At 42.6% G+C, this 14,971-nt stretch overlaps 1 protein-coding gene across 3 annotated transcripts in view; it reads right to left on the bottom strand.

Moving 5' to 3' along the window:
- PRELID2 (PRELI domain containing 2) overlaps positions 1-14,971 on the bottom strand; it is a 69,353-nt gene that overhangs the window by 12,777 nt on the left and 41,605 nt on the right. The window contains exon 6 of one of the 3 annotated variants that reach the window (XM_053666450.1): positions 12,672-12,902. The exons of the other annotated variants lie outside the window; for them this stretch is intronic. Within the exon in view, the coding sequence (XP_053522425.1) occupies positions 12,891-12,902 (12 nt within the window). The 3' untranslated portion in view covers positions 12,672-12,890. Of the gene's footprint in view, positions 1-12,671; positions 12,903-14,971 lie in introns of those variants that run through there. 3 annotated transcript variants of the gene reach the window in all.

Raw genomic sequence — 14,971 nt, 5'->3', positions numbered from 1 at the left:
AGTCTAGTGGATTTCCTTCCTCAGTTCCAATTTTTTGTTGTTGTTATTTCAACAAACCCCTGGACAATAATTAAATGTCTTCCTTTGATTTTCAGGAAGACTGGAAGCTGCCATGTTATTCTACTTCATGCTTCTTTTTGCAGAGTGGGAACCTAAATCAAGCTGGTATGTCTTTAAAGCCAGAGAAGCACACCCTTTCCTTAGGAAAGCTCTGTGAACTTTCCCCATCCATCTACCTGAGAACCCTCCACTTATTGAGCTGAACACTAATTGATGCATGCAAAGATGTTGAGGTTTGCCTAGGGTTTGGAAGATGTTGAGGGACTGAAAGACATTACTTATTAAATCAGTTATGCTCTCAATGTGACACAGAATTTTTCCTTCCTTTTTTCCCTCTCATACCACTTTAGTCTTTTTAAGCAGAACAGTTGGAAATAGAAAGTGGAAAATGGGGACAGAGAGAGAGACCTATAAAGTGAAATTTAAAAATAAAGAAAAAAAGCTCTACCAGGGAGGCCAACCATTATTTAGTGCCTCTGTTTGGTAAAGACCAAATCAAACCCCAATTGATAAAGTCCTTTCAAATTAAGTTTAACTGCTTACAACTCAGCCCTCAGGAGATCAGGCTTAAAGGGACAAAATTGACAACACTTACCACACGATGAGGCCTGAAATGCAGAACAAACATTAGGTGGATACACTTTTATAGATTCGGCTTAAAAGCTTTTTGGACTGACAAACCATAAACCAGCTTGATTTTATTATTTCTTTCCCCTCTGAGACTTTTCTTCTCTATTACAAGGCTATCTTTCTGCTCTGCACTTGCCGGCAGACACGTAAGTAGACTCCGTCAGTCTCATTTTCCTAATACCAGAGTGGTACAGGCCGAATGCATCCCCACAGAGGAGATCCAGTGCCTTCCAGATTCCAAATGCCTCCCAGATTCCCCCCCCCCCCCACTGGGAGTCTCTGACAGTTGAGTATTATGGAAAATGAAAAGCTTGTCCCAAGAGGAGGAGGAATAAGTTAGAACTAATGGTGGACAGATCCAGAGAGTCTATTTATGTTATCAACTCGGTGCTTTCTTAAGAAGCTCTAACTTACCTAAGAGGCCTTGAAGAGAGTAATATTGGAGCTTACAAAAATTACCAAGTTCTAAAGCAGTTCTCAAAAGACATTACCTATGGAGCTTCTCTTAACAAAAGAGAATTCCTCACTTGACTATCACAATGGTAAATGATGGGTGTTAAAGATGCGCAGGGAGAATAATGCTGTCTTGTGGGCCATGGCTTTGGAGGAAGTACCATGCAAAGGGCCAAAGTCCTTGTGTGTGAGTGACTGCACCTATGCCGTGAGCAGCAGAGATACCTGTGCTCAAGGAGTCATTAGTCTCTTGGGAGAAAACAGAGGAATGCAAAAGAACTGACACGCAAGACAGCCCTGAGCAGGGCTGCCATGTTTCAAAGAAAAAACTTCAGTGGGAGAAGGAAAGTAAAGACTAGTCTTGTGGGAAGGGAGGAATTGCAGAAGCCACTGGAGGAGGAGGGATTTGAGTCAGACCCAAAGTCTGGTTATGGGTGTGAGATACAGAGATGAAGAGAAAGATGGAGCAGAGGGAGGCTTAAGAAAAGGCACGGGGGTGGGAAAAACAGTGTCTGTGTGGTTAAGCAATTGCCTACCCGAAGGATGAGAGAGTGGACTGGAGATGAGGCATTTCCAACCTCTCCACCCTCCCCTGTCTCCACGCTACACACACCCTGTCCTCCCACCTCAGCTCTGCTCTTTCCTGGAAGAGACAGCAGCACAGCAAACATCCCAGTATTGCCACAAACGGCACTGTGATTATGCAATGACCCTAACAGAGATTTAGGGTTGAGTCCAAGGTTGGGCAACCCTGGGCATTTGGCTTAAATTCTCTAATCTTCCACTGCCTCGCCTTTAAACGAAAATAATAATATGGGCTTGTCCTAACAATTAGTTAAAATCACATGTGATCTGGTCATCACAGAACCTAGATCTGGTAAACACTCAGTAAATAAAGGGTTGTTCTTCAACCAACTCTCCTTAATGATCATCTAATCCCACTAGAAAGGAGTCCTGTATGCTCTGGAAGAGCAATGCCTGAAGATGCGAAGGCATGCAGTAAATGTCGCCTGAATTAATGACTGACTCTATCAATCAACTGATCAATCATCAGCTTACAGATGTACCACATTAGATGATAAAGTGCTCAGAGGCAGGGAACAGAAGTTACTTATATTTCAATCTTTGCTGTCTAGTGCAAAATCCAGCATACGATGGGTGTTCAAAGTGGATGGATTATAAAGCTAATCAACTGGCTGCTTTTGAAGGCCAGGCTGCTAAATTTGAATTTGGGAATTATAGTGCAATCTGCCCAGTAGTTAGAATCCTTAAACTTGTGATTAAAAAGGTCAGGATACTAGGGGTTGCCACAGGGAATGAAAGAACAAAACACAGGAAGAAGAAAGGATAAAAGGGTAGAAGATAAGAGGGAGGGAATGATGTGGAGAAACTGACAGGGAGGCGGGACGTATACTGGGTCCTGAAGAGTGGGGTTCAGCAGGAAGACCCCACTTAGAAAGTGGGGCACTGTCAGATGCTGAAGTTTGCATGATAAAATGAGTCTACTTTTGATAAAAGAATTTGCATTAATTTACTTTAAAAAAACTCCCTCCACTTCCCTTTTGATGCTAATTTTTTAAGTTGGTTTACCTAAAACCTTCTTCAAATTTTTTCACTTACAGATGAATAAAAAGTAAAATGAGGGCAGGTCAATGCCCTGCTTCAACCCTTAATAGTACCACTGCTCTTATTACAAATCCACTCTTTCTCATGGCCATGTGGCTCTGCGTGAGCTGCTTCCAGACCAGGCGACGTGACCCAGACTGCAGCCCCAGCCTTTCTCTTCACAGAAATTGCTCGGGTCCTATTTTTTCCCTTACCCTCTCCTCCCTCACCAACCCCCCTTTCCCTCCGGTAGTCACCATACTATTGTCAGTATCTAGGACTCTGTTCCTTTTCTTTTTCATTCACCGTTCCCTGCGTTCCCTATAGGAACATACGCAGACCTTCCAATGGCGGGCAGCTCCTGCCAAGATTCAAACCTCTAGTCACCTCCTCAGAAACACCCCTGATTACACACACAAGTGGGGCCATAGTCTGGATCATGTGGCCCAGTCTTACTGTCTTTACAGTATTCATCGCTGTAAATAATTACCCTACTTTAAAAATATTTTGTACCATCTGTCACCCCCACTCCCCTATAGAACGCAAGCTCCCAGGGATGGAAAGACCTGGCTGGGGGGGGGGGGGGGTGGAGGGCGATGTGGTTCCAGTTTTTACATGAAAAGGTAAGAGAAGCTTCCTTTCAAAGATTCAAAGCTTCTCCAGGAAGAGATCTTTTGCCACAATCAAGCACCTTTTAATCTGATGCTGTCCAGCTCTTTTTAGGACTTGCTCAACTGTGGAACTAGGATAGCACCAGTACTAGGTAAAATTCACTGGCACATACCATGTGCGACAAGCTCCATGCCGGGCACTTTACCTGCATTGGCTCATTTTAACCACCTATCTGTCTTCATGGTTTATTATCTTTTTGGGGGTGAGAACAGAGGCTCAGAGAAATTAAGCATCCAGATCAAAATCACATAATCACTAAGAAACAGAGCTTTGATTTGACCTGAGGCCATCAGGATTGAGAATACTGGACCCAGATACCTCAACACAGTGGGGTGGGAGTTTTCAATGAAATGGGGTATGTAAAAACACCTACTCTAATGTTGAGTACATAGCAAGAGCTTTTCTTCCCTTCCCTATTGACTATGTTTAAAAAACCTGACAATAAATCAGATTTCCGTCCTCCTGCCAAAGTAAATGGCATGACTCTGAATATGTGAATCCATATTTAATTACATCTACAAATTACTTTAAACACAATGCTTTTCAGGTAGGAATATCCTGATATAATGTATGACTCCAGTGTAATTTTTCCATAGTGGCTAGTAAACTCTTGAGTAAGATTCATTTTTATTTTGATAAGTTACCCAAAATCTTTAGGTACAACTGTAGAACACTAAACTGATACAATAATTCAGATGTCTTTGCTTGGCATTATGAAGTTTCCTCACTCCCAAAGAACATTCAGTCTCAATTTGTAATGGAAAAGAATATACGCCAAAGTAATAAAATATAAAAAAATTTTAATAAAAATATAGAAAACTCTCAGCAAAGAACAAAGTGGCCTATCTGATTTGAGATGTGTCCTGGGACTAAGATCAGAATGAAAGATTTCAAATCCATCTCCATGTCGTCAACTTCAAATAAACCCTGACCTGACATGAACATTTTAGTGGCTAAGAGGCACTTAGTTATTGGTGTTTTTCTATTTTATGTGATTATTCCTTTATCCCCAATGTGACTGGCTCAATTAGTCTACTTTTCATTTTTAATATTTAAAAATGTGTCCTCTATATAGTTTTACTGTTTCTAAGTTGGACTTCATGCAAAATATGGCTTTTTCACCAAACCAGACTCTTACCTGGATTGTGAGATTCCCACAGACCACCCATGACATTTCATTGGTCATCTCTTACCTGCTTAGCAACCTCCCCCGATGGGAAGCTTTCTATACCTCATTCCCTCTTTGCCACCCCTAATTATAACACAATCTTCCTTATGCTAAAACAGGACTACATCAGTACATGACACCAAAAGGGCGCCAGACCAACTCTTGTACTCTTAACTGACAAACACAAGAACAGGTTCCTATAAGTTCCCTTTATCAGCCATTTCTTCACTATTCATCAGATTTAAACTCAGTCATAATTTCCTCTTGTTTCTTCCCTATTCTGAGAGGTAAAATGATTAGCAACTTGCTTTACATTTCATCAATGAATTATCCCTAAGAGCATAAATTAATCCAACTAACATCTAGAGAATAAATAAACAGACGCCCTGATCATTCTTTTGTTGTTTTTACCTCTACCTTCTCCTTCTCCTACAGTCATTCATTTTTATGGAATTTCTATAATCTTCTTTACATGTAGGGCCGGTCCACTGTGTCTTCAAAGCAGGTGTTTCCTTTGAACAAAGTATCATTTTCCAAAGCTCTGTTTCTATCAAAAACCCATCCCAACAAATCTGGACAATACTGAGGTTAATGATAATTTTACCAAGGGCTTACTACATGCCGGGGGCTTTACCAACATTATCTCATTTAATTTTCTCAACAGTCCTATAAGGCAAGAGACTTTTACTCTCATCATTTCCAAACAAGGAAACTGGGCCTCAGATATAACTTGCTCAAGCTCACAGAGCTAGTAAGTGGCCCAGCTGGAATTTAAATCTGGATTTCTTCAACTCTTTCCACAATGAGTTAGTTCTCTGCAGGATGGCTCTGAGGATTCAATGAGGCAACATAAACCTACTGACCCAAGGCAGACTCTGGTTAACCATTACTTCCTATTCTCCGTGTGGCCCATAAAATGGCTACTGATTTCCTCATGGACCTAGACCTGACCAGGGGCCCCTTGCAATTGGACCCTCAGAGTAAGGCGCCCCATTCAGTTGGCAGTGACTAAGAGGAAATGTCAGCAGGGGCTTGCCTTGTGCTTGTTCCTATTTCACAAAGCATATCGGACCTGTTCTTTACATCACCTCTAGGGGTTACTAATACACCTCTGTGACAACGCTGAGCCCTGCAGGGTAAACCAGCTTCCCCTTGGTCGAGGGGGTCATCAGCAACAGAGATGAAATTAGAGTTGCAGGCCCAGGAAAGAACTCATTCTTGAGAGGCTAGGCTCCTATTAGGCTGTGCTGAGCACATTATGTGCCCTGTCTTACTTAATCCTCACATGCAACCTGTGAGTCAGTGACATGAGGAAGATGTGATTCAGGTAGGTTAAGAAACTTGATCAAAGACACCCAGCTAGTAAGTGCAGAATCTGGATCCACACCCAGCACACCACCTCCTTAAAGAGCTATATTTACAGGATTCTCATCTCAAATTACCAAAAAATGACATATGGCCTTAGGCATGGTCCTTCCTGCCATCCCAATGGTATTTTCGTCTATGTTGGGGTGGTTTTAATTTGATAAATTCAGGGGATGCAGGGTGAGATGGAACTGCTCTGTCTCTTGAAGCATTTCTATTCCAACACAGTGTCTGCTCATTAGAATTCCTTAGCCGATTGTCAAATACCAACCTGGAGACCCCTTTACTTCCCGCGGAAAGGCTTTCAATGCTAAACATGACCATCATTTCTTGGGAACAAAACTGGAGGAGGGTGAGTGAGGCGTCAGGTCACAACTGGGAGCTGGGGTGCTGTGGTAATAGCAACCTGAACACAATGGCGCGCCTGCATGCCACGCCCTTTCGGTTGCCACTCCCCGTGGACAGGCGGAACCACTCCATCCACGGCCAAGTTTAAGAAGTGATGCTTTTTTAAAAAAAATTCTAAGCATGTAACATCACAAATTAACCAGATCATTCAGAACAAAAGCTACATATAAATAATTAAAAAATCAAATATCTATAGGCAAATAGCAGCATAAAGATAAAATAACTGTTGTAGTTAAGGTTTAGCCATTCTAAAAGGGGAGGGGGTAGTTCTATAGACTAACATGGTAGTCCTATAGACACAATTTTGTTTTCATTCCCAGCCCCATAGTAAACTGATAAGGGGAAAGCAGAGCAAAGTGGAGAAACTCAGTTTTCTCCCTGTGCAGGAAAAAGGCAGCTCTTCCCCTACTGTGTGCTTGTTTCTTCCTTGTGAGTCTCCTTTACTTCTCACACAAAACACTACATTTCTGACACTTCTAGTCACCAAATGTCAGGGTATGGGTGTCCCTCACAACAACAGCAAGTCTCTAATACCAGCTGGTGTGCTGCAATCTAACCTGATTCTGCTACTATGTACCCATAGTTAACATTAGATCCCACAGGACCCCCACACGCACTTCAGACACTAGTCACAAGCCCAGTTTATCACCTGTACTTCCGACCAGCTGAGTGGTGACTGGAGGTTCCAACAGCCTCCTCCTTGGGTTCAATTAATTTGTCAGAATAGCTCACAGCACTCAGGGATATGCTTACTTACATGTACAAGTTCATTAAAGGATACAATAAAGGACACAGATGAACAGCCAGAAGAAGTGGTAGATAGAGTGGGGTCCAGGAGGATCCCGAGCACAGAAACTTCTGTCCCTGTGGAGTCAGGGTGAGTCACCCTCCCAGTGTGGGTGTGTTCACCGACCTGGAAGCTCCCCGAACGAACCTCACACTGATGGGATTTTAGGGAAGCTTCCTCACGGAGGCATGATCAATTACTAACTCCATCTCCAGCCCCTGCCTCTTCTGAGACAACGAGGGGTGGGGCTGGAAATTCCAAGCTTCTGATTATGACTTGGTCTTTCTGCTCACCAGCCCCGACCCAGGAGCCTACTGAGAGTCACCTCATTCCCATCAAAGATACTACTGGTGCTTTATCACTTAGGGACCCACAAGGGTAGTAGGAGCCCTGTCTCAGGGACAGGGTCAAAGACAAATATTAAAACAAGAGATGCTCCCAGTGCTCTTATCACTTAGGATATTACAACAGTTTTACAAGCTCTGTGCCAGGGACTGGGGGCAGAAACCAATGTATATACTTTCTACTGTCTCACAGAAAAACTGAAGAAATGGCCATAACATAATTGATACTTTTTAAAAGGTGCTCCACCATTTAGATTACTAACTAAATGGGAAGCATCACCAAGTAATTCCTGGGATCACATCCTTTGTACTACTTGGTCCCGGATACTTCTACATGGATTAATGAGGCCCACACAGACAATGTTCTAAATCCGCTGGCTGCCTCGGATATTAAACAATCTAATAAAAGTCTTCCCTTCAATAAAAACGCTAAGGCTTATAAAAATACATCCACACATCCTTCCCTTGTTGTACTGCTAGGATGAGATTCCTTTTCAACAAGCAGCACACTAAGCAGTTCTGGCTGTTGTTCTGGGACTGATGCCCAATTCTTCAGGCTGAGGAGCAGCTCTGGGTCACACCTTGCTGGAATTTGGACAACAAGCTCAGGCTCCCTGGGAAATACCGTGTCAGGCTGAAGTATAAAGGGATTCACTGCTGGAAAAGTAAAATCGGTGGGAGTGGGTGACTCGCCCTGGGGGAAGCAGCCTTGTCATCAAGTGCTCAGACTGAGGGCTCGACTGCCAGGTGTGAGTCTGGGTTCTACTGTTCTCCACCTGTCTGATGTTGGAACACACCTCACTTCCCTGTACCTCCTGGCCCATCAAATGATGGTAACAACACTTACCCAGGAGACTGCTGCGCACATCGGAGGAGGTCATGCGTGCACAGAAAGTGCTCAGTGAATGGTACCTGTTATTGTTCCCTTTTCTATTTCCCCAATGGACAAAATGTTTCTCTGCTTTTAAGCCTATCATTAAGATAATAAAATGAAAACATGAAGTCTCACCATTTTTGGAAACTAATACAACATGGACATTTGTTCACTAAGTCAATAAATATTTATTGAGCGCTAATTTAAAAAGTGCTAGGTATTGAGGATAAAGTGGTAAGCCCACACAGAAACCTGTGGATCACTGTGGGAGATGAAGAATACATTCAGCCCTGGCTGGTGTAGCTCAATGGATTCAGCGTGGGCCTGAGAACCAGAGTATTGTGGTTCAATTCACAGTCAGGGCACATGCCTGGGTTGCAGGCCGGTTCCCAGCAGGGGATGCATGAGAGGCAACCATACATTGATATTTCTCTCCCTCTCTCCTTCCCTTCCCCTCTAAAGATAAATAAATAAAATCTTAAAAAAAAAAAAAAAGAATACATTCAGAGTCATGAAAATAGACATTGAGAGGAGTACTTCATAGAACCTTTTCTAAACGAATGATATAAAATATGAAAGGTCTCACATATAATGGTAAAACTTGGAAATAACTTCAACATGTAATACAAAAGGAATGGTCAGATCAACTATATTATAACTACTTAATGAAATATTATGCAGTCATTAACATGATGGCTTTGAAGTTTGTGTAGTTACTTTGAAAGACATTTGTAATAAAGTATTACTTAAAGAAAAGCAAGACATGAAATTTGCACTTATGCTGTAATTCTGGGTGTTTAAATTTTGCATTTGAAAGCCCAGAAGGAAATATGCCAATTTGAGTCATAATGGAAAGATAATTATCATTTATGGAGTGCTTATTGTGTGCCAAAGTATTTTAAGCACCTCTTTACACTATTTCCTCTAATTTTCCTATTCAAAAGGTAGGTACTGTTGCCCACATTTCACCTATAATGAGGTCAAATTCATACACATTCTCTGCAGGACGGCACTAAGGTTTACACTCAGACTGTATTGGCTCCAAACACAGGCTCATGATCACCACGAAGTGTCTGTCAACGTCACAAAGGGAAAAATAAGCTTTTGCTTATAACTCCATTGCATTTTCCTTTTTAAACAACTGATCATTGACTGTGTGCCAAGCCCTGCCCTACGTGCTTCAGGCATGAGACTCATTTGTTTCTCACAAGTCCTCTATGTAGTCAGTTGGAATACTGTCCTTATTTTACAGAGGAGAAAAGGGAGGTTCAAAACATTGCATGGCTTGCACAAGGTCACAGAGCTGACCAGTGCAGAGTGTTCTACTGGTCTCAAAGAGCACTAGGTGTGCAAAAGAACATACCTGGCTCTCCTGGAAATATAATTTACATTTACATGTGAGCAGGATCTAGTCAAACACACTTAAAATAAAATTAAGAAAATACGTTTGGTGGAAGAATGCACAGTGTTTTTAATTATGAAATACTTCAAACATATCAAGAAGTACAGAACTAGAAAAACCAGTGGTCTTAAACACATGTTAATGTCTTTAACAAAAGCTGCATCCCCACCAAAGGCCACTGATGAAGAAAATTTTTAATTATAGACTTTAAATTCTTATTAAACTGAGTGTCAGTATGAAAGGAGTTAATTAACTACCAAAAAGCCATCATTTTCCTTTACTAAAGAAATTCAGAGAGAAATAAAAAAACAGTTTAGTTACAATCTAAGGAAGAAGGCTAAGTAAAGAATAAGGGGTCATATACCCCAGGCAGTAAAAGGGATTCAAAAAAACCTGAAAGGCTTTTTTTTTTTTTTTAGCAAACCTGGGTTTGTAGGAGGGTGCAGCCAGGGGGCCCCAAAAGAAGGATTTGCAATGGGGTCCAGAACTCAGGGTGTCCAGGAAATATTAAAGATACGGGATGTCCTCACCCCCACAAGTCTGAGCTATGGGACGGGATACATGGAGCAGGGCCATTGAGTTGCTTCGTATACCAACAGTTTTGCAGCTAACCTCTAGAATAGTCATTTAACATACCTATAATGTTTAACTGGTTTCATAGATATGTTAAATAGCTGTGGCCACACTCTGAGCCAGAGGGAAGAGAGCTGTCAGGATGGGCCGGGTAGGACACAATGGCGGCTGAACTACAACCCGGAAAAGATGGCTGCTGTCAAACCAGGGAGCCAAAAGGGCAGGCTTTGCCAAAACGGGTATCCACAAAGCAACCTGAGCCCAAGGAAAGCCACCAATGATATATTGCCACTTTGTTCAAAGGGGACCAATCCCAAGCTCCCATGAAGAGGCCAACCAAAAAATAAAACCCCGCCACATTCCCTGCCTGGGCGCGACTTCCCCGGTCCCACTCTTCAGACCAGGGAACCTTGCCTGGGTGCACAAACCCCAATAAAGGTCTATACTGCCTAATTTTGTGGCTGATTGACATTTCTTTCTCGGCGGAGCCTAAGAAAACCTTTCAGGAGTGACTTCCACCCAAGGTGTAACAGGGAGGCAACTCCCAGCCCCAGTTACAGCGCCTGCGTGAGAGCTTGGAGGTGACCGGCTCCACGCCATGGGGCCACGCCTGCCCAGACTTACTATGGCAGCCCAGTAAAGCTGGAGGGATATGGGAGTGCTGGCAAGTGTAGCCGATTGTGGGAGGAGTCAGAAATGGGGCTGTAGAAAAAGACTGGCACAGGGATTTAAACACAGACAGGGCAGCCATTGGGGAGAGAACCACGTGCTTTTGGCCCAGGATGGGGACTCCCACAGCCATGTGAGAGAGAATCACCATGTAACTTTAGCAAAGAGAACCATGCAGCTTTGGCCAGAGTGGGGGGACCACCCCCACACACCCCCCACAGCCATGAGAAGAAGAATCATGCAGCTTTAATAGAGAATCACCATGCGGCTTTCTATTTCTTTCCCTGAGATACGGTACCTCGGACTGGGCAAAGGAGGAAAGAAGGATTGTGTATGTTTGTGGGTGTTTTAAGGGACTTTGGGATTTTGATGAAGACATTAAGTCATTACTCTTAAGTCTCTGTATTTATTCAAGTACAACTTGAATAAATAATGCCTTTCCTTTTCACCAATCTCTGACATGGAGAGCTATAATTCTCTGGCAAAGGGAAAGGCAAACCTAGTACAGGGGGAACCCCTTTCCCTGGCGGCAAATCAAGGAAAAGAGAGACCACACATGCAGTAGCTTTAAAGTAATATAACTACTTGTACATGCACAGTAAAAGCCTGCCAAAACTAGCCAGGAAGGATCCACCCTATAAGAATAGAGTCCCTCCAGCCCATGAGGTCAATCTCTGCTTGGAGTTGGCCTGCTCCCATGTTCTCTGCTATAAACTCTGGGTTTCAGTTCAATTCTTTGTCCCAATCACCAAGAACCTGGTTACCTGTGCCCACCTGTGACAGGTTCATGAGACACAAAGCTTCCTTCTGTTTAACCAGCAGACATTCCAACCTCCTTCCAATCACCTGGCACTGGCTCTGCCTGGTGTCTCAAGTCCCATAGAAAGTGCACACAACCAAAGAGATATTCTACAGTAGAGTGGGGGACAGAATAAGAAATCACAGAGGTGGAATGATCAAGGGGAACATCTGGCCCTTCAGAGAGCCAGAGGAGCATTTAATTAGCATGTCGCAGGGCTTCGCACACAACTTAACTTTAACTGGTGGTGGGTGTACCTTTAAGAAATGAAACTCCCTTTGCAATTCAAGTTGTTCTCCCCAGAACTCTGTATTAAACCCTGATCAGAGATGCTCGAATGACATTTTCCTGGCCTTGTTTGTCAAACTAAGAGCCTTAATTTAGCACAAAGAGCCTAGCTGTATCCTAGCCCAATCCTACAATAGATCTGATCCACAAAAGACTTGTGCCTCCAATGTACTAAGTATTTAGTCCATACAATCTGCAGACACAGCCTCTATTTTTTTCTGGTATTTCAGTGCAACCTGTGCAGAGCTATTTCAGTTTTCAATTCTGTGCCTGCCTTAGGTTTATACAAGGTATGTGTAGATTTACAGTGGCCACAAACTCCTATTTTCTCATTGTCTCTGTCTGAATTTAGCATAACAGAGGGCAAGAGCAGGCTCAGAAAAGTAATAGACTGGTTGGAAATTCTACCCAGAATGGTGAAGAGAACATGGCTCCCAAATCTCCAAAGATACCCAGTTGGTTACAAGAGCAAGTAACAGTCACAGGGAACTGTGAAGTTCCCTGTGAAGTAACAGTCACAGTTAAGTTCCCACAATAGGGAAGTAACAGTCACAGTTAAGTTCCCACAATAGGGAAGTAACAGTCACAGTTAAGTATTATGGAAACAAAGCATGCATTTGTCTGGTCTCCCCACCCAAGTTTTTGGGGAAAGGATTTTGTTTGTCCTCTAGGTCAAGGGGTCAAAGTGTAGGACAGTTCAAAGGGTTAGCTCTGAGGTCAGACCACCAGGAACTCCAGCTCTGCCACATACTGGCTGATGTCCCGGTGCAAGTTATCTAACCTCTGTGTCCCTTCATTTTCTCATCTGTGAAAAGAAAACATGAAAATTGTCAGGATGGGCGGGGTAGGACAAAATGGCGGCTGAACTACAACCTGGAAAAGATGGCTAACATCAAACCAGAGAGCTGAAAGGGCAGACTTTGCCAAAACGCATATCCGCATAGCAACCTGAGCCCAAGGAGAACCACCAATGATATATTGCCACTTTGTTCAAAGGGGACCAATCCCCAGCTCCCACGAAGAGAGCCAACCAAAATAAAACCCCACCACATTCCCTACTTGGACGCGACTTCCCCGGCCCGGCTCTGCAGACCGGGGAACCTTGCCTGGGTGTACAAACCCCAATAAAGCTCTATACTGCCTAACTTTGTGGCTGATTGGCATTTCTTCCTTGGCAGGGCCTGAGAAAACCTTTCAGCAATAACAGTGATCTCTCACTCAGAGGGGAACTGGAAGAACTCAATGCTCATAAAATGGTGAGGTGCTGGGCTCATGGTAAACACTCAATACATTGTAGCTACTATTATTATTATATCTGGCTTTCTCCAAAGTTTCCTGAACAGTCTGTGCCTACTGAAGGCATGGATTAAAAATAAGCCAACATATCTATTACTGGGCACTAACTTCAAAGGCACCAACAGTTTCTACAAATCTTTGTAATGTGCAATTTATTTAAATTACATGAATAGGATTCTCAATGAAATTGTTACAATCTTACCATATGCTTACCACCCCCTCTTCCTAACAAGTATTTTATAAAAGTATATTTCTTCCTTTAAACATTTTATTGCCAGCTCAAGCCATCTACTTGTTACATGAATTATCTCTGGCATTCTTGGATACACACTCGTCTTAAACTCCATTTTTTGTGCACAATTAAAGATTACGTCTCAGGCAAACTTTTTAAATCTTGGTATTTACACACTGGGGGAGGAGAGGGTGGGCTAAAAAAATCCTACTTCAGAATTGAAAATGATCTCCTAGTCTAATCCCTGATTTTACAAAAAAAAAAAATGATAGTGAAGTTCAGAGCAGCTCGCCCCTCAATGCACTTTGCGGAGACATGATGTCCAATAGCTACTCAAATAATGACACAGAGCTCAGGAAGCCACTTTCTGTCATTTCAAGTAAGAGTTTAACTTCCCAGGTTTCCTCTAGTTTCATAGCAGGCAAAGTCTCCATATGGTAGCTGGCTGATTTAAGGGATTCCCAAAAGCTTCACCACTGAGCAGCCCATTATAACCCCAATGAATTCAAATGAGACATTGAGGGGTTTTGGATTCCGAAGTCTCGTAGTCAAGTTAAGGTATTGATTTAAACTCAGTGGAAGGAACAAAAACTGTCAGTCACAGAATGCTCAGTTTCACCAAGATGTTCACTGCAAGGGCTACATTTCTCAGGACTAAAACTCTAGAGGAAGCAGCAGGATGAGCTGGGCTGATGGGGAGAGGAATTTGTAGAAAGAGGACAGATGCTCTTATGTAACTGATCTAGAAATAAATTATTAGACATCAGAATTCTTGATAATATCCTAAGCTTCTAATGAATAAATATCAAGTAAATCAATCTATTTGAGCACTCAAGAGTGGGATTAAAAAGTATTATCAACAGATGTAATCTGAGAGCTGGGAAATACATACACCCTCTAGACCTGGAAGGACAGAACATGTTTCATGGGTTCTTCCTAGTAGTTCAAGTAATGGGAAGAATCTTGAAATAATTCATGTAACCAAGTAGGACATAAGTTTCCAATGCATAGTCAGCAGAATCTTCCACTGGTGTTCTTATGTCAGACTTGAACCTTTTATTTTTTCTTCTGAATAAGTTTTATTTGCTCCTTGGACTCTTGGGATCCTGAAATAGCCTCTCTTTCTTAGAGTTGTGACCACCAGGCAGGTGTATACACTAGACATTTCACTTATAGTAAGGAACTGAGGACCTTGGACAACTAGTCCATGGTAACACAACTAAAAAGCCTGGAGAAGATCTGAGATCAAATAAGTAGCTGATGACAGAAGCACTAACTGTTAATGTCTTTGGAGTAGAAATCAGAAGACTGGAGCTATTTCATTTCTTACTCACAAGAATCCTCCG

Source organism: Artibeus jamaicensis, unplaced genomic scaffold, assembly GCF_021234435.1.
Source record: "Artibeus jamaicensis isolate MK-2021 breed Jamaican fruit bat unplaced genomic scaffold, CSHL_Jam_final contig_456, whole genome shotgun sequence".
Taxonomy (NCBI): domain Eukaryota; kingdom Metazoa; phylum Chordata; class Mammalia; order Chiroptera; family Phyllostomidae; genus Artibeus; species Artibeus jamaicensis.
The sequence above is the reverse complement of the archived record's forward strand: the minus strand, read 5'-3'. Positions and strand labels throughout refer to the sequence as shown.